Source organism: Schistocerca serialis, chromosome 7 (assembly GCF_023864345.2).
Source record: "Schistocerca serialis cubense isolate TAMUIC-IGC-003099 chromosome 7, iqSchSeri2.2, whole genome shotgun sequence".
NCBI classification, from domain to species: Eukaryota; Metazoa; Arthropoda; class Insecta; order Orthoptera; family Acrididae; genus Schistocerca; species Schistocerca serialis.
Genome location: NC_064644.1, coordinates 505,254,033 through 505,273,857, shown reverse-complemented (window position 1 = coordinate 505,273,857; position 19,825 = coordinate 505,254,033). Strand labels below are relative to the sequence as shown.

At 39.3% G+C, this 19,825-nt stretch overlaps 1 protein-coding gene across 1 annotated transcript; it reads right to left on the bottom strand.

The window, feature by feature from the left end:
• Positions 1 to 340: 340 nt before the first annotated feature.
• On the bottom strand, positions 341 to 2,491 carry LOC126413177 (dynamin-1-like protein). Its single transcript, XM_050083073.1, has one exon. It carries the CDS (start codon positions 2,489 to 2,491, stop codon positions 341 to 343), a length of 2,151 nt encoding a protein of 716 aa, XP_049939030.1.
• Positions 2,492 to 19,825: the final 17,334 nt, after the last annotated feature.

The following is a 19,825-nucleotide window of genomic DNA, read 5'->3' as shown; positions in this document are numbered from 1 at the left end:
ATGTCAACCCGTTCAACAAAATGGAAATTTGCAGATGCACTCATAAATTTGAAATATGGAAAATAAAAATGGGATCGTACCAGTACTATCAATGAATTATAGATAAGTTTTTTAAATACAAGAATTTGTGCGTTTAATATGTTGAATCACATAAAATTGTAGCAGATTTGTAGCACCAGGATAAATGAGAATGATGACATTCACCGTACAAACTGAATTATTTACACATATGTAATGATGGCAGTGCTTCGTAAAACTGAAGCAAGTCTGCCAACTGACACAATTTTATAGAAACAGATTTTTAGTTATTTTCTGTGGCCGATTTGAGAGTTGCAGATAATTAACATACATCAGATTCACGTATTTCATTAATAATGTTGCTGGCGTTTTGTAGAGATTCGAGCATATCCTGTGCGTCTTTCCTTCGCTGAGCAATGTGTCCTGGCTCGCTGAGCAAATCATCTACTTGATTGGATGTGTATAAATTCGCCACCAGCTCAGACAGGAGGCTGTCCTTGACGTAATTCACGAGGAAATGCATCACTGCCTTCGGCACGCTGTCCTGAATAGTTTTGCGCACTATACAGAAGTACTCGATTATAAGGTGTTCTAGAAGATCACAGTCTTTCCTCTCTTTTTCAGAGAGCTTTCCGTCTGCCTGTAGCGGAGCATCCGGCAGCAGATTAACGGACCTCTGCCGTAACAGTCTCGATTTGCGTTCGTGAATACGTTTTGGTGAGGCAGACAAGTGGATTTCATTTCGATCTTCATCAGTGTTTTGGTTCTCCTTAATGGAACAAGCTCCAGTCGGAAACAAGTTGGACAACCACGCAGTCACTTCACTTGTGCGCCTGTTGCCCTCAGACTCGGCTAGCGCGCAAGGAAAAATTGTATCAGAGTAATTCAGTACGGAAAATTTGGATGCAGTTTTTTCTTCTTCAGAAGCGGTTGGGCTGTCCACGTCGGTGGCTGCTGGCCAGTCCTTGCTGAGGTTCGGATGAGTGGTGTTAACGTAAGCTAGCTCCATCGCTAACAAGTTCTCAACCATCTGATTCGTAATCGGCAGTCTTCGTCTGAGCAGCTGGGTAACGATTTCTACGATTTTTTTATGGAGGTTGGGAAACCTCGCAAGTTCCTGCTGCACTTCGAAGCCGCAGTGACTGATAGCCCGTCGCATTTCCTCGTGCACTAGCTCCACACAGCAAAGGGCAGGCTCCAGCAGGCGACGGATCTGTCGCTTCACGAGTATCTCGAAAGACACCTGTGGAACAAACAGCGCCGGTCGCAGTCCACTAGCATTGCGTATAGCTGTCAGCAAGTTGAGTTTGTTCAGGCCTCCCAGAGGATGGATGGTGTCTAGAGTTTTTACAAAGGTTTCGTGGAATATAAAGCAGATGCGGGCTCCGCTAGTTAGTTCGTCCGTTTTCATATGCTTCGCAGGTCCTTCAATAGTGGCGCAGTACGACGAGGCGAATTTAGTGATAACCTGAAGCAAAGTCTGACTTTTGTCCGAGATGTCGTCGCCATAGGACGCGAGCACTGTCTGGAACTGCGATATCATAGAGTTCACTCTTGCCTTGAGGTCAGGTAAACAGTCCCGTATGTGCAGCATCAACATTTTGCTCAGTGTTCTGGCTAAGTAAGGCGTCCCATTCCTGTCCGCCAAAGCTGGGTAATTTCTCTGCAGGAACTTCGCTTCATCTTTGAGAGAATCAGACACTGTTTTCTTGTCGATGATATCCTTCTGTGACCTGTTAACGACGCCAATGATTCCTAGTTTGACAGGGATCACCCGTCCGCACAGTATGTCCGTCGCATCTGTGCCAGCGTCCATTAGATCCAGCTTCGTCACCACAGCCAAAGTTCTTCGCCCATCGGGGTCACACTCCTTGGCCAGTTTAAGGCTCTCGTTGGTGGCCATGTCAGTGTTAGCAGTGACTACAGCTAGTATAATTGAATTAGGATTACTGATGTAGCTTAAAACCAACTCACGTATCTGGTGCTCGATGTCTACCGGCTGGTCGTCTAAAGGCACTTTGGTGAGACCGGGAAGATCCACAAGCGTCAGATCCACCACGTTTGGCGAAAATATTTTCAGTACAATAGGTTCTGCACTGATTCCCTTGCCGGTTCCAGCAACTTTATCCGTTTCCCTGTCAATTTCTTTACGAATTTCGCCGAAATCCTTAAATACTTCGTTGTTTTTATGACGGAATATGCCAAACGCTTCCAATTGAAGAGTCCCTTGTCCAAGAGATCTGTGACGCGTGTCTCCTTTCGGGCTATGTACAAGCCGCAGCAAAAGTGGGCGACGTGTAACCATACCAACTCCTCTGGGCAAGAAGGAACGCCCCACAAACCCTTCTAATACCGAACTCTTGCCAGAACTCTGAGTCCCAACAACAACTATCTGCGGCAACTGAACAGATTGAACTCCGACAGCACCAAACACATCTTGCAGTTTGTTTAACACAGGTATTAGTGCCTCCATGGTATACTAGTTGTTTCCAGCAGTTCAGAAGATGACAGTGTATTTTGCAGCTGTGAATTGTATAGACAAGCTGTTGTATACCTGGGTTGTTCTTGTTAGCGGCAAACCCGTCAGCCTGCGAGCTATACTTCAACACATAACACAGTATGTAAACGTAGGAGAGAGTCACTGCTGTTTACTCTTTGTTTACGGGATACGGCTAACACTCTTTGCAACCTTCACACGCGATGCTGTTCCTTTGTATTACGATAGAGAGCACTCGGAGCAGATAGTTTTATTTTTAATTTTTATTGACTTTTTGCTGTCGCTATAACATAATTATTGCACCATTCCTAAAACATATTCTACTGTGCATATCATTGTCATTTACAAAAGATGTCGGTAAAGAGGAATCTGCAATACTACTCCAGTTTTGACCACTGGCTTAATGGTTATAGTTGCTGAGACGTCGCTTTCTGGTGCGTATTTTCAATTGCATTTTTCTATAGCGCTTTTCGTTATCACTCATTCATTGATTTCGAGACAAATTATTTTTTTAAATCTCTGCTGTATATGAGAAACAAAACACCTCGATTTGTCAATCTTTTTTTCTTTATTTACAAATATGTCCTCTCTCTTGCCTTCGATACCATCCGTCGACTTTCATCAATGACATCATAAGAAGCCCCAAAACACTTACAAATATTATTTAAAAAAGGCAACCAACGACTCTACCCGTTCCCATGGCACGAAAATATAAACATTAAATACAGAATCATACAAAATTCTTAACAATAAATATTGAAGCCAACGCAACAGCCGTGGGAAATTGTAGTTTTTGGCGGGAACAATTGCGAGAAATAATAGAGCTCAATTCTCGTAACCGGTTCCAAGATTTTTTATTTCGTCGTGAATTTTCGTTACAGTACTTGTACAGTGCCTTTTATGAGTTTTGTTCTGCTCTCTCCTGTGCTTACTTCTTATTCCGTTTTGCGGTTTTAGTATTGGATTTTGGTTCGTCCCCACCCAAAACTCCCAGTTTCCTGCGGTAGTTGCCATAGATTAAACATTTATTGTTAAAAATCGCTGCTGTTGCATAATATTGGGAGTTTGCGATGTATGATATTGACGACCTTAAAGGTCGTCCGTGATTCTTTCACTTACTAGCATTAACTACGATAACAATTTACTGTATTTCGCGCCAGTATATTTCCTTTCTTCTGTTGTTAATATCTTTTTCGCTACCTCAATTTTTTCCGATTTAATTCTTGGCTTTGTAATTAAGCGCTTGAATGTGATTGTATATTCATGGAGGTAACTTGTGATTGTAAATTCATGAATGTAATGTAGTGTGCTCTGATTTATACAGAAATTCGCTTTAAAATGGCCAGACTCGTTGTGTGACAGTAAAATGAATATAGCAAAAGTGGAAAAATGCCGCCGTCTTTTTAGGTTAATGTCACTATAACATACAAACTCAGTCTCGATCCGCGTCCGGCCATCCTGATTTAGGTTTTCCGTGATTTCCCTAAATCACTCCAGGCAAATGCCGGGATGGTTCCTTTGAAAGGGCACGGCCGACTTCCTTCTCCATCCTTCCCTAATCCGATGAGACCGATGACCTCGCTGTTTGGTCTCTTCCCCCAAACCAACCAACCAACCAGTCTCGATCTCGCTCAGCAAGCAGCACGCCAGGCAAGGGTTTCATATTCAAAAGGAGAATGTATTCATAAATAATTCCAAATTCGCGTTAACTATAATCACTATTATCTCTTGTTGCTATGAAAACAACATATAAGGTTTAATCTGTGATTAGGTACGTAATCTCGTTAACGAATAACATCACCCGCCGAAAGAGTGCTGTATCATCGTTCAAAACCGACAGGCGGTATCGAAGGCTCAAGTTGAGCTTCTTATTTTAAATTCATTTTGCATGTCGTGGTCTCCACTGCAGCTGTAGATTTTTTATTTGTGATGCTCTATTCATTTTATTTCCGATAAATAATAAATTTTTGATATGAGTGCTATGATATGTAAAACAAAGGGAACATTGGTGTACTCAGCGACTTTGATAAATACCTGTATTAACTAAATACGAACAGCAAAGTGTTTGGAAAGCTATCCTCTAGCCGCAATTTAAATGCTATTTCCTTGAATGGGATGTTTGAATTCTAAAGGCGTAAATTTATTTATTTATTTTTTTATTTATTATCATCCCAATGATCACATTTGTGATATAGGATTTGTCAGGGTACATTTTAACAACTATATAATATCTTTACAAAATTTGTATCTGTGCTGAATTCATATTAATCTATCTTATGTTTAATACAATATACAACTAATAAGTGTTTTTATAACATAATTTCTTATGCACTGATGTAATTTCACTTGTCACATTAACTTAAACATATATTGTTATACAGTTGCACAGAGATATTCACTTATGCTGTAATAACATTTGTCAAGCATGTGGTTCTTTATAACAGTTTTAAATTTATCCTCGTTTTCTAGCTCTTTGATATGTTTTGGTAGTGCATTAAAAAGTTTGATGCCTTGATTACATACATGTTTCTGGCTTCGGGTCCTTATTACAGCTTGTATGTGGAGATCTTTACATTGCCGTGTATCGTAATTATGGAAGTCTGTATTGGTTTTCATTTTGTCCTGATTTCTTTTGATCACCAACAGACATTTCAGAATGTATAATGACGGAATTGTTAAAATTTTCAATGCTTTGAAAAGGGGCCTACAATGTGTTTGAGGTGGGCTGTGGGTCATTATCCGAATAGCAGGTTTTTGTAATTTGAAACTCTCATTTAGACGACAATTTGTTTTTCCCCAGAATACTATCCCATAGGATGCAATGGACTGAAAATAGCCAAAATATACTAATCTGGTACAGTCATTACTACAAACTCTTGCCCGCATCTCGTGGTCGTGCGGTAGCGTTCTCGCTTCCCACGCCCGGGTTCCCGGGTTCGATTCCCGGCGGGGTCAGGGATTTTCTCTGCCTTGTGATGGCTGGGTGTTGTGTGCTGTCCTTGGGTTAGTTAGGTTTAAGTAGTTCTAAGTTCTAGGGGACTGATGACCATAGATGTTAAGTCCCATAGTGCTCAGAGCCATTTGAACCATTTTTTTGAACAAACTCTTGAAATTATTCTAAGCACAAAACATGCTTAATTTAGTTTTAGTGCTAAGCTCACCACATGGTCCTTCCAATTAATCTTCTCATCAATGTGCAAACCCAGGAATTTTGCACACTGTACTCTTTCAAGTTGTTTGCCCTTCATGGTGGGATTTAGGTCGTCCTGTTCACTTGTTTTTCCATTTGCAAATAATTAGTTTTTTTTGCATTCAGTGTTAGCTTGTTAGCACTAAACCATTTTTGTATATCTTGTAGGGCATGGTCCACAGTACTGTGCAATGACTGCTTCATATCACTAACTATTAAACTAGTATCATCAGCAAATAACATGATTCTAGCTTTTCTCTCTGACACCTGAATATCATTATTGTAAATGAGGAACAGCAAGGGGCCTAATACACTTCCTTGGGGTACTCCTACTGTGACCTCCCTTGGATCTGATCTTAGTTTAATTTTTTGATTAATATTGAGTGCTGTAATTTCAGCCACCTGCATCCTCTTTTCTAGATAAGACTCAAACCACTTTTTTACCGGTCCTCTGATACCTATAGCTTCAAGCTTTTTCAAAAGTATGCTGTGGTCAACAGTGCCAAAGTTTCTAGATAAGACTCAAACCACTTTTTTACCGGTCATCTGATACCTATAGCTTCAAGCCTTTTCAAAAGTATGCACTGGTCAGCAGTGTCAAAGGCTCTTTGACACCGTTGACCACAGCATACTTTTGAAAAAGCTTGAAGCTATAGGTATCAGAGGACCGGTAAAAAAGTGGTTTGAGTCTTATCTAGAAAAGAGGATGCAGGTGGTTGAAATTACAGCACTAAATATTAATCAAAAAATTAAACTAAGATCAGATCCAAGGGAGGTCACAGTAGGAGTACCCCAAGGAAGTGTGTTAGGACCCTTGCTGTTCCTTATTTACATTAATGATATTCAGGTGTCTTTAAGCTACCAGATTGTTATTTGCTGCCACATTTTCTTTTGTTTCAAGGGAAATATCGTCCCTTTCGAGGGAACTGTAACATTTCATCGAATTATCATCCCTTTTTCTTTGCAGTAAACGCGTTTGTTTTCATAAAAAAAAAAAAAAAAAAAAAAAAAATCTTCATTGCGTGCCAAGGTCTCTCTTATTTACGATACTCAATTCGTTTTCGTTCCGACAAATAGTTAACAGATAACCATTTCTATTTACTTCTGATACATACATAAATTCACATCTCTGTATAGCTTGTGTAACAGTGTTTTGAATCTCAAGGGCGATCAACGGCGAGGTCTTAATTCGTAGTGGTTGCTGGGTCAAAAATGTTGTGTGTCCACTCAGAGTACATGAGCACCATGCTCTCTTTCATCTTGAGCACTGAGTGGAATGTGTTAAGAGAAAACTGAGTAGGAATCATTCATAACGGTGATTCTGTTGCCTAGGATTTCAGCTACTCTAGGAATTTTCTAATGAATCAGTGAGATCATTAGGTTTTTGTAATATGTAATTCTTTTCCACAGACCTCACATGATTTCTGTATTGTGCTAGTGCAGCATAGTTGTCTGCTTATATATGAACTGCATCATATTTCTTTTTTATGTTCTGTTTGAGGTGTATTTGTGTCTTTTAGGGGATTTAAACTGACCTCTGCTGTGTGGGGACATTTTTTTTTAAATTATTGCGTGTGACAATCTGCTTTTGTGTTAGCAAATACATATGATGATTATTTTATTGTGTTAGATTTGCGTGTGATGAATACTTTTTCTTTTTGTGATGCTAAACTGAGCAAAGAATTAGTGTACTATTTTGGGCATCCAATTTGTATTGGAAATTTCCTCAGTCATAGTACTTCATTCACTTGTTTGAACTGCAAGATAGTTATGTGCAGTTGTTCAGGAAACTGCATAAGAAGGAAGGAATTAGAAGCTGGGGACTTAGTAGATAGCATGCTAAGAGAGGATGTTTCAGACACAGAAGTCAGTGTTGTAGAAAGTAAGTCATCACCTTCAGTGACGAAAATGTTGGGACTGAGACACTATGTACCCACAGTGCTAGGCAAGCAGAAGAGCAAATGACTGAGCTGAACTCTAGTGGCAAAGTATGGATGTTACACTTAGAATATGCCCACCGAGTTCCACTCATGGTTGCTAGTAGTTCTAGCCAAGTGCTCGATTTTCAAAGTAAGAGTGCAGACAAGGCTGAAACACGGCAAATGAAGAGAGTTCGCCAGTATGTGTGGCTCCAAGCTGTGAGTGATCATTTGCTGATTTCATCAGGATGATGGCAGGAATGAAAAAAGACTTAACTGTGGGAAGTGATACATTACAAAAAAGTAAATTGCAGTAAATGCAGAGCAGAGGAATAAGTTGAAGAAACAGTTAATATCAGCAAATGTGGAGCAAAGTAATAACTCACAGAAGGAATTAATTGTAAAATGCTACAGTAAAGAAAGAGTTGTTTGTGGAAAATATTAATTTGGAAGAAAGATTATCACAAGACACAGTCAAAGTATTGGGGTCAAAAAATTAGGGAATTGAAGGGAAGGTTCAAAACTTGCCACTTGAAATAAAAAATGAGATTGCTGCAGAGTTTGAGACAAAATTTAAGCATGTACAAATATATTTAAATGCAATAGAAGGGGAACATGCAAGAATAAGGAAAGAGGTTAAATCACAAATTGAAAAAGTAGAGGCAGACCTCCACACATTAAGTGAGAAATATAACTGCAAACATGAGGAACTTTAAACCCAAATGAAAAGCATTGCACCAGTAAAGGATAAAGCTGAAGAGAACAGTACAGCCATCCTCAAGCTAGAGGAAAAGTATGACACTTTGAAATTGACCAGCATGGAGAAAATTTAAAGTTCAAAGAGGATCTCATGACTTACAGAGAGTGAAGAAGGTTTAACAGTTGCTGGGAATAGTGATAAGAGGGCACCTGTGAGTAATGGAGGAACTGAAGAGATCAGATGATTACTGAGGTTCCAACAAGAGCACTATGAGGTAAATCGAAGGCATCAAGTTGCCACTAACGAGCTGTGCAAGTGCATCTCTCAAGTAGAGAACCTCCTTGGGCGCGATACTGAGGACAGAGAGTGGGCACAGAAATGATCATGACTAGAGAGATTTGGATCATGAGGATGCTTACAAATGTAGGCATGAATAAGACATTGTCAAAGTGTTTAGGAAATCCTCTAATGGGTTACACCCTTGAGCACAGCTCAAGCAGTTCCAGTATTCTCTCCCATCCGCTTGGTTGAGCAGCTATAAAATAGAATTATGTGTAACTGCCTAGAGAGTGAGGCAGCACTCAGAATCTCATTTGTAGTATGAATATGTGTTGCAGTGCAAGATTTCTACCACATATTTCTTTCAGCATACTGGTCAGAGGCAGTTCTGGATAGGGTGAAACATGGAATCATAATCTTGATGAATCTTAATCAATCTGATTTTGAGAGCCCTGCATGGCTCTTTGGGCACATGCTTTAGTGCAATCAATCTCTATATGATCAGTCACGTCCAGCTGAACTGACATGGATTTGTGCAACATTGTTCTTGGTGGACAGTGTAAGAATGATGTGCACACATTTGTTACCCCATGAGTTAAAAAAATTACACTAATGAGTGTATGCAGGATAGTGCACTGATGGCAAGTTATTACATGGCATGTGCACAAGATAACACTCTTGAGCATAGTAGGAACAGGCAATGTGGTTGTACAGGGTAGGAGTGTGGCGGACGAATGAACAAACGATTCAGTAATCACTGCCAAACAAACTGAAATAATTGAGGAAAAAGCAACCACAATGGAAATGATAGGACTGGAAGGAGAAATGACAGAAAAAAAGACGTGATGGCAAAGGAATAGTTACAGGAACCAGGACCAGGAGTGTGGTGAATGGGATAATAACCACAACATAGTAGTGTAGGCGCCCTGGTGGTCCCGGTCGCCTACGGTGGACTGGATGGCCGAGCGGTGACCTCTCCAGTTGTCAGGATGCTAGGAAATGACTGTGGACGCATCAGAAACGCCAAAGAAACATTATTAATTCATAACAACTTTATTCCTGCCGAGTACAATGTGGCTTGGTGATATCAACGACCTTCCCGAGTCCTCGCTGACTCGTAGCGATGACACCAGCTCCGGGCCGTACAGTCATGCTAGCGCAGCGCCGTGTCCTGTGACGTAGCAAAGGAATGTCCTTACTTCGTACTTCGGCCGCATGTGGCTGGAGGCGCCTGGCTGGTCGGCCGGCTAGGCTGCGGACAGCAGGAGGCTCCGGGTTGGAGTTCCGGTGCTGTCGGCATGGGAGGTGTTCTCGTAGTGCGGAGTGTACTCTATCCCACCCCGTCTTCTTCACTGCTCCTCCTGGTGGCTCATCCACGGTGGACGGGCGGAACGGGCTGTAGTCCCCCAGCGTCGGTGGCTCACCCGGTTGTAACAGCAGATGCACAGGGCCTACGCCCCACGCGATCTCGACAACGGCTCACTGATGTGGTAGCATTGGCGGCGAGCAAGGCTGTTGCGATGTCTGCTAATCCTGGGTTGATGATTGACAGCGGCAGCAGAGAGGACCAGAGCTGGTACTGTCCCCCCACGTCTGCTGCTGGATGGGTCGCCCGTACTGCAACATCTCCTTAATAAAGATTAACATGTCGATCACTGAGCTGAGCACTACGCAGTGACCCAGTGCACATCTCACTGCAAGTCTAACTGCACGTGCGTTGTTGCTATCAAAGCTGCCGTATTTAAAGGAAGCACGAGCGACGTTCTGACGTCATGCTTGTTTGTAATGAACGCATTCATTCTACTTATACTGCTGATTCATCTGTCGTACTCGCCCCTTAGGTGTTCTTTCGACAGAGTCACATGTTGTTACGGCAGACTTACGCGAAGTTGTGAAATGCAGTACAGCTGATGCCATACCTCTGTCTTGCACTCTACGAAAGTCTCCGTCTAACACAAACCTGCATGCTAAGCAATTCTCTCTTGCCTGTTGTGTGTAACCAGGCCATTGCCCCTGCATGATGACACATTCCGATATATGTGCAATCCTCTTACTTCTTGGCTAACCTACTGCCTCTGGCTCTCGGCTTAGGCAACGAAACTTTGACAATATTCCATGTTTCCAACTCTTTACTATTCCGCGACACTACAGTAGTTATTCCCGCAGGGGGTGAAGATCAAGTTAGCTGATTCTCAGAACAACTCACTGGACAACAGACAGCTGTCACTGCTAGGCCAGCTGTCAGCCAGAGAAAGAGTTCTGGGCAATGAACCAGAGCAATGCTATATTGTGTACATACATTGTATAGGAAGATATAAGGGAGGTGGTGTTGCAGGAGCTCACCAACAAGAAGATTTCAACTGTTAGCCCTGTCATTACTATTTCTATTAGGAAAGTACCTCTGTCATATCAGTAATCCTTTCTCTGTCATTAGTGAGGCCAAATGTTGGAAATGCAGAGAGGCAGGAGCGTGGCCCATCTTGCTGTTGAGGGGGACAAAGGTGATAGGAGCTGTTTATGGAAAGATTGTGGAGGTCAAATGTCAGACTCAAGTTCCCTTTATGTGTCAAGGAAGCTAATTTGAAGTTAATTTTTTAATCATACCTCTGATGAACATTGAAGTTATATTGGGGTCTGATTTCATGAGTACCCACTGCCCAGTTATAGATTCAGGTGGAGGTGTCAATGAAAAATGCCGAGGGAAACCCCATTAAATTACTTTTTGGTAGTTGTATTTTGTAAATTGAGTCAGAATAAGGTGCCTGAGAGATCTTGCTCAATCTGAATTATGACTAGAACCTGAGGTTGTTGTCAATTACAGAAGTGGGATAAGTTTTCCATCAACAGAATGTGGAAGGACCAAAGTACCTGCTAAAATTATAGAGGAAGGCTCTGCTAGCGAGTGGGAAATGTTGGAGATCAATTGAATGAGATTGTATCACATATCTAGTAACCATTAACAGGTATTGTCTGAGGCACCTGGTGTAATTAAGAATTTCTTTTATGAGTTCCAAGTGTGGGAACATATAAGTTTTGTTAGGCCATACTTTGTGGTTAACCATTTTTGTGATTAACAATAATATTTATATTTATGTAAAGTTTAAGAAGTTCATTGAGGAACTGTATTAAATGAATTTGTTTTCATGAGAGGAATACCAACTCAAATGGAAGCCAATACATATAATCTGGAAGGAATAGGAGTGAATAAAAAGAGGTGAGAATAAAAGTTAGCCTGGTCAAGTACCAAGGTAACAAAGCAGGCAAGAGATAGGGATGAGTGGGAGTAATCGAAAAAATAATGAGACGTAGATGAATGTTAAATTAGATTCTTAGTCAAATTGTCTGTTATAGGCATCAGTGGGAGATTTATTGTAATTTGATTTTCAGTGTCGATAAGGAAAATGTCACGCAGTAAATTATGTGTATTTGTCAGGCTGAATTTTAACCTCCTTAAAGAAGAGTCAGTGGTGTCTTGGCTAAATTAAAGTTTGCACTCTGTTTAAAGAGCATGTTGTATCCCGTGTAATCAAAAGTGAATTTGTTGTCTGTAAGGAACAGTCAAGTAGCACTGGTTACATTTAAGTTGTTCTCTATATGAGGAGCTGATTAGTGTTGTTAAGTTAAAGTAATTTTATGATTGAAATAATGTGTAGGTTATAATGAAATGTTTTTATGATTCTTCAGGGATGTGCATCTGCTTTGATGAAGTGTATTTGTGGACTGATATCACAAATAGATGCAACTATGTTTTAGATATGGGGTGAATTTCTGCTGATAGGTGCAAGGCCATGAGAACATACTGTGTGAAGCATGAGGAAACCATGGAATAATGTGAAGGACATGAGCTGAGAGAGACAAGTAGCTCATATCTATCATTTAGTAGTAGTGAAAATTTGGTGTGATGTCACATGAGTAGATCTGTGTGTTTATGTATTTTATAGTAGTAATTGGCAGTAGTAGGGAGATAGCAGGAAGTGTAGTATAGTGACATGTTGGTAGTTGTGAATTAAATAGAATGGTAGACAGTGTGAGTGTAGTTGAAACTAACACCACCTAAAACCTGTGAGAATGAATCCAATGTTGTTTGAATGAGTGTTGTCTATTTGTTATGTAGAAATATTGCTTTGCCATTTAATTTCCTACCGTTTTGAGTCAAGGGCATGTTTTGGTAAAGCATTTGATTTGAATGAGCTGTCACTGTTTGTAATTAGGGATGGAACTTATATTTTGGCAGTATTATTCTCTTGTCATCTTGTTTATCTTGCAAAGCATAACTAGTGATCAACTTAAAACATATTATGAGACCTGTGTTATGAAGCTGAATCTTTGGTGCTAGTAATTTTTGTATTCTTCTAAGTAACAGCAAGTTTAATGTTAGGTTGGAAACCACCCACCCTGTAAAGCTATTATTGATGGAAAATGATGGATTTTGTAATTTCTTACTTAAGTGTTATATTATTTGTTTATATCGACACTGAGTCCAGTCAGTAGTGAGAAATGCACATCGCCGTGACTCAGTGCCTGTGGGCAAGGCCAGTTAGTGATGGATGAATGTGGGGTGTCCCGGGTACTTCCACTGTGTCAGCTTGGAGTCCTGCTGGTGTTCAACTTACAGCCCTGTGAAAGAGCGAAGTGGTTCCATTCTCCTGTGGCATCATGACAGCCACTACCTGGGTGTGGCTGTGGCTCAGTACAACTTGTGATGTGGATAACCTTGGCTGATCATCTGTCCATGGAGGCCAGAGACACCCTGCCCACTGACCCACTTAACATGCCACAAGCAGCTGTAAAATGATCGTAGCAGTGCATGTGCATGACCCACCCACTGGAGCACTGATGAGGCATGCATAGCTTGCTACAAGAGAATCATGTATCACAGTGCTGTCTAAGATAAAGTCAGTGGAAGAAGATGGGCATTGGTGTTCACAGGGAGTGTGCTATTCACCATGGCTGTCAGTGTCCCACTTACAGATGATGCCACACCACAATTAGATGTCAGTGAGGCAAGGCAATGCACTCACATCAGTCCAACTGATTGCAGCGAGGTGACACTTGGCTTTCTGTCACAAGATATGATTATGATGATGATGATGATGATGATGATGATGATGATGTCCACTGAACTCTAGTCACTACAGAATTAGTGCTTGCCATTCTTACACGGTTGCTAGTTGTGAGATGGAAGTATCCTGAATCTGATGTTTCTTCCCATCCACTGTACCTGTACGTACCACCATGTCTGTGGTGTGGCTGAGTACGCAAGATGATGGGGATCAACATGAGCCACATTGCATTCTTTTGTGAAATGTCAGAGGTAGGGAGGTCACCTGTATTGTGGATGAACAATCTACGGTCTCTGACAACCCCAAAATCGAGCCCAGCCGTTAGTCTCCAGGTATCCTCATCGAAAGTCCAACAATATGTTTCTTTATGATCAGCGTTTGTGCTTGTGACAACTGCATGTTCAAAGTGCAATGAATAAGAATAGTTTTATCAATGTTTTTGCCTGTGTGTTTTACAAACTGTAGTCAATTTGAATGACTGATGTTTTGTCTGTGTGTTTGATAAATTTTGGTCAGTTTGACTAATTGCTGATTATATCTGTGGCATGTGTTGTTTTACTGTGTTGACTTTCAGATGTCTGGTTAAATTGTACTGAGTATTCTTGGGTCCATCTGACAGGTGACTTAATGCAAGTGAAAAGAAAATCCCATTCTGGACACTACTGGTGTATTTCCCAATGTTTTCAGCCGTCCTAAATATATTTAAAAAACGATTTGATATCATGGAGTGATCAAAAGAGAGTGGCTTTGACATTTAACACTAGCAGGTTATGATATCAAATTGATGCATCTTTGTGTACAACTTGTATTCTAGATAATGCTTATGTTTTATTTTATTTTCTGATGTCTTTTATGTATTATTTCATCTTGTGACTTAGTGTATTTTATTATAATTGGCTTATTCTTAAGTGATTATATATTCATGGCATTTTTGGTGCTCTCTATTTTCTTGTGGAAATAATTTATTAAATTTTTTGGTCTGTGTTTTGCATTCTACATATGGATAACCCCATCACGGTAACATTCATCAAATTACATTAAATTTGTAACACAAATGCCACAGGTAAACTTTACTGTTCCAGAAGTGGCCTGTATTGACTTATTTCCTCCAAGAACACAGTTAAATGAAGAGTGTGGGTGTAAGAGGTTTATTTATGATAAAATTTGACTGTCAAATGCTTGGTGCAGGTTTTGTTTTCTGTTTACATGTCTTTTTCTTTGTCTATTTCTTTGACATTATTTAGTAAATCTTAGTGAAGAAAAGTTTGGAAATTCCATTCCATGGAAAGGTTACACCCTGCTCATTGTTTTTTGTTGGAGGCATAGTGTAATGGAAGGTCTCCATGTGAGTTGTTTCACTGGTTTTTGAGTGGACTTCAGTTTGCTGTTATTTCTTAGTACCTCTGATGTTTGGTATGTCTTTGCTTTAAAGGGAGAGGAAGATGAACAGCAGAGTGCTTTATTTTGATGGCCGTGTGAATGTCTGTGTATGATACTTAAAAATGCCTTGTTTCATGGGCATAGGTTCTTTGGATAGCAAAAGCAGTTTTTCCAACTTATGTGTAGCACCATCTTCCCAAAAGGAGTGTTAACATTATCATCATTGTTGAACGAAATTTTTTGTGGACATATAACGAGTGCCATTGATATACATCTGAAATGCAGTTTCCCAAACTGCACTGAACATATGAAAGGTAAGAGTGAATTTATTGAGATGCTTAAGCATTGTGGCAGCATTTTTTGCAGTTACAGTGTGTATTATTCTGTTGGATACCAAACAGTTGATAGCACTAAGAAAAAACTGCATTGCTAATTGTGAATTCGTTTAGTGGCTTACGCATTGTGGCATCGAATTTTTTGCAGTTACAGTATGTAATATTCTATTGGACACCAAACAGTTGATAGTACTAAGAAAACACTGCATTTGTAGAAGTTGGTGCTAACAGAAAACAGTCTGATGGATTTGTGTTCAGAGATCAGAAATCTGACAAATGGCAGACTGTTACTGCTACAACTTATAGAACATTTGAGGGAAAAAAATGGTGTACTGCACAAACCACTATGAAAACTGAGGACATCTAATAAGGTTAAGCTCACCTGTTGAAGAGTACAATAACCCACTCCTATGAAGGGCTGTGATACCTATTAGCTGGTTCATATCACTTCAATACTCACAGCTCCAGAATATTGGACAGAAATTTTAACCCATGAGCAAAGTATTTGTGCTATGCTTTCATGTGAGCTACATATCTATTGCTTTCAGGGGCTACTTATTTTTTTTTTGAGCAGAGCATAGTTTTAAAGATAATGTCCCTAAAACTTGCTGCATAGTAAAAGTGTGTGCTGACAGGGGCCTGACTCAAGATGGTGTTGATTGGACTAAGAGGTGTAAACTGCTCCGATAAAAATGAATTAAAAAGTGATAGTGATTGTAATATGTGTGACAGGAAAGTCAGGAAAGGTATCCAGTGCAAATGTTGTAAATGGTGGTTTCATGAAAACTATTTCAAAATAGACATAAAATTGATAACTGTGGACTACTCATGGTCTTGTGATGCCTGTGTAATAGAAACGCGTGAAAAAAGTACATAAACATTATCAGAGACATAGACTCAGTAATTCAGTTTCTACAAAGTGATACTGAAGTGTTACATATGAAATGTGCTGCTTCTGAACACATATACAAAATTCTGGGGAACAGCAATAGTTTAAAAATGGACAAAAATAAGTGTTTCAAAACATTTAACCCCCTTATAACCAAGAAATGTGCTACATCTAAAATGGTAGGAATGAAAAGATTAGAGAAAAAGACTGTGTAGCAAAAGTGGACAAGAAACAACATTCTACACAGATTCAGTAAGCAACCAATAAAAAGATTGCATCCGAAAATGTAGAAGACACCACTGCAATTCTTAAAAACATGTGCAAAAATGGACCATCAAAAACTGATAGAAAATCTGCAAAGAACAGTTCTGCAGCAACATAAAAACAAATGCATCATGGAATAAAAGTTAAAATATTCAGAGATAGCCATGCACGCAATGTTTCAAACTTTGAATCGGACTCTACAAAAGACAACGTGACTGTCTCAGATTTTGTTTAAGCTTAGAGCGAAGTTCGAAAATGTGATTAGTAGAGTCAAAGAAGAATGTGCCATTTCTACTAAAAGTGACCGTGTTGTTCTCATAGTGGGGTCAAATGAAGTTTACTGCAATGAGGCTAGTGAATTTATCAAAAAATTGGTCATTATCTTGCATTTGTTTTCGACTACAAACATTTTAGTGATGAATCTACCTGTGAGGTTTGATATGGTGGACTGGTCATGTGTAAATACTGAAATTCGATGAATGAATGAAAAATTAAAACACTTCTGCTCGAAGTTTAAAAACATAAACTTCTCAACGTTAACAATTATGAAAAAGCTAGTTTCACAGTGCATGGACAACACCTGAATCGCCAGCCGGTGTGGCCGAGCGGTTCTAGGAACTACAGTCTGGAACCGCGCGACCGCTACAGTCCCTTATTTGAATCCTGCCTCGGGCATGGATGTGTGTGATGTCCTTAGGTTAGTTAGGTTTAAGTAGTTCTAAGTTCTAGGGGACTGATGACCTCAGAAGTTAAGTCCCATAGTGCTCAGAGCCATTTGAACCATTTGAACACTTGAATCAATCTGGTAAGAAGAGACTCGCATCAGATATAAACTAGGCTGTTGACAAAATAATGCACAAAAACAGCTGCAAAAGGAAACAAGCCATCACCTCAAGTGCCTACACACAGGGAAACTACTGAAAGGGACCAATTCTAATCGAATTTGGCCCAACTCTAACAATACAGAAGTAGTACTCAATACACAGCTGGAAGTTTCTTTACCATGTGAACAAACTAGTTTTATAGGTGCTTTACCTGATATGTATGCAGTATCCGCAGTAACTTCATTATGCATTTGGACATTGGGGATCTATCTGAAGGAATCATGAGCAAACTATAAGACAACCAAATTATGTTAGAAAGTATTAAACAGTCATTAAAGGTAATATGTCTAAATGAACATTGGACTAGAAACTAAAAATATAAGTCTGCTTAATGAACTTCCAGGCTACAAACTGGCTGCCAGCTTTTGTAGAACTAACAAGTATGGAGGCTCTTGTATAGTAGTTCATTCATCAGTAAACAATGAAATTGGACAGAATTTTAGCCATTTAAATGAAGAACTTACTTTTGAAAGTTGTTGTGTAGAACTTAGAGTACAACATGTTAATCATCAGTATACATTTTATCCCTGGGTACCATGTAAGTTCTTTGTTCTTTGGTAAATTTGAAACTATGTCACATAAATTAAAAACTGAAAAACTGCATAAGAAACCAGTTAGTTGTACTGACTTACATAGATGTAAGTACTGATGACAAATTTGCTTCACATTTAAAGAATCTGATAGCCACAAATGGACTATATCTAAATTTTGACCACTGCTCAAGAATTACAGCAAGTACTTCAACATGTGTTGGTGACACTGTTAGTAGTTATAATTACAGCATCAAATAAAAATGTATTGTAAGTTTAGGAGTATTAGACCACGCAGTGCTATTTGTACAATTATCAAAATTAGATTTAGGTGGCACAACAAATAGATGTAGGAACAGCAGCCAAGAAAATGTGGAAGTATTTATTAAAAAACTAAGCCTCGCCATATGGTCAGTCAGCAAATACATCTTAGCAAATGACAACTACAATAACTTTTCAACTGAATTCATGAGCATATTAAATGAATGCTTTCCTGGACTGAGTCTCATAAAAATAGGTCTTGGCTAACAAAAGGATTTGGAGTGTCTACCATGCAGAAGTGGAAACTGCATATGTAGTCAAAAGTTAACTGAAATCCAGAATTTCTTAAATATGTAAGCACATACAAAAAAACATTTGACAGAGTGGTTAAACAAGCAAAGCTTACTGCAAACAATACATGCATTTGAAATGAAAAAAGAAAAAAAAATTGAAGGTGTCTGGCCTGTTGTAAGAAGTAAGTTTGGCAGTGAAATGGAGAGAAAATGTAACTCTAAACCAAAGATAAATGGCAGGACAGTTACAGATTCCAGTTCCATGTGTGAAGCCTTCAATAATTCCTTCATTAGTTGTAACAAAATTGGTGACTGCTCACCACCAAGTACAGTTCTTAATATTGCACAGAGAAATTGCTTGGGTTTTAAATTTTCACCTGTTTCAAGCTTTGATGTCATTAAAGGCATGATGTCCCCAAAAAATTTAGACTCAGTGGGTTGGGATGAGGTTCTCACTAAAATGATAAAATCAGTATGTCACAGTATTGCACATCCACTCTCTCTCATAACCAACCAGTCTTTCAAATAATGGTGTTTTCCAGATCAGTTAACATGTGCTGAAGTTTTGCCAGTTCATAAAAAGGGCAAAAAAGATGAAATGGGAAACTATAGGGTTATCTCATTGTTACTAATTTTTTTAAAAAAATATTTGAAAGAGTAGTGTGTGACTACATAGAAAATTATGATTCATGCCAAAATATTATTTTAAGCAACCAGTAAGGTTTCAAGAAAGGCTGCCACATAACCCCTGAAATAAATGAATTGGTCACAAAAGTTAGCAGTTGTCTTGGTAACAGAATGTGTATATCAGGCACATTTTGAGATCTTACCAAAGCTTTTGACACTGTAAATCATGACCGGCTTCTGCAAAAATTTACTAGCTATGGTTTTCAAGGAAAATCTTTAGAAAACAAAGAGTACTTATTAATAACAGTGGCAAGAAATTCCTTTCTGGCTGGAAACATGTACAATTAGGTGTCCCACAATTCTAGATATTAGGGCCACTACTATTTTTGCGTTGAATCAATGATATGCCATGCCAGGCTGAGTCAGATACCAACCTTTATACAGATGATTCAATAGCAGTAGTCTGCTGGGAAATCGATGGAGACTTAATCTGCTGTATTGAGCAGACACTTGGGGAAGTGGAGGCATGGGTAAAAAATAATAATTTGAAATTAAACTTTGCAAAAACAGGAATTTTTCATTTCATCACAGAACAATCGGCATCATGTATAAGTGAAATTAGTTATATGGACAAAAAAACTGGACACTGCAAGCTGTGTCAAATTCCTTGGTGTGTTAATACATAAAGATATGTTG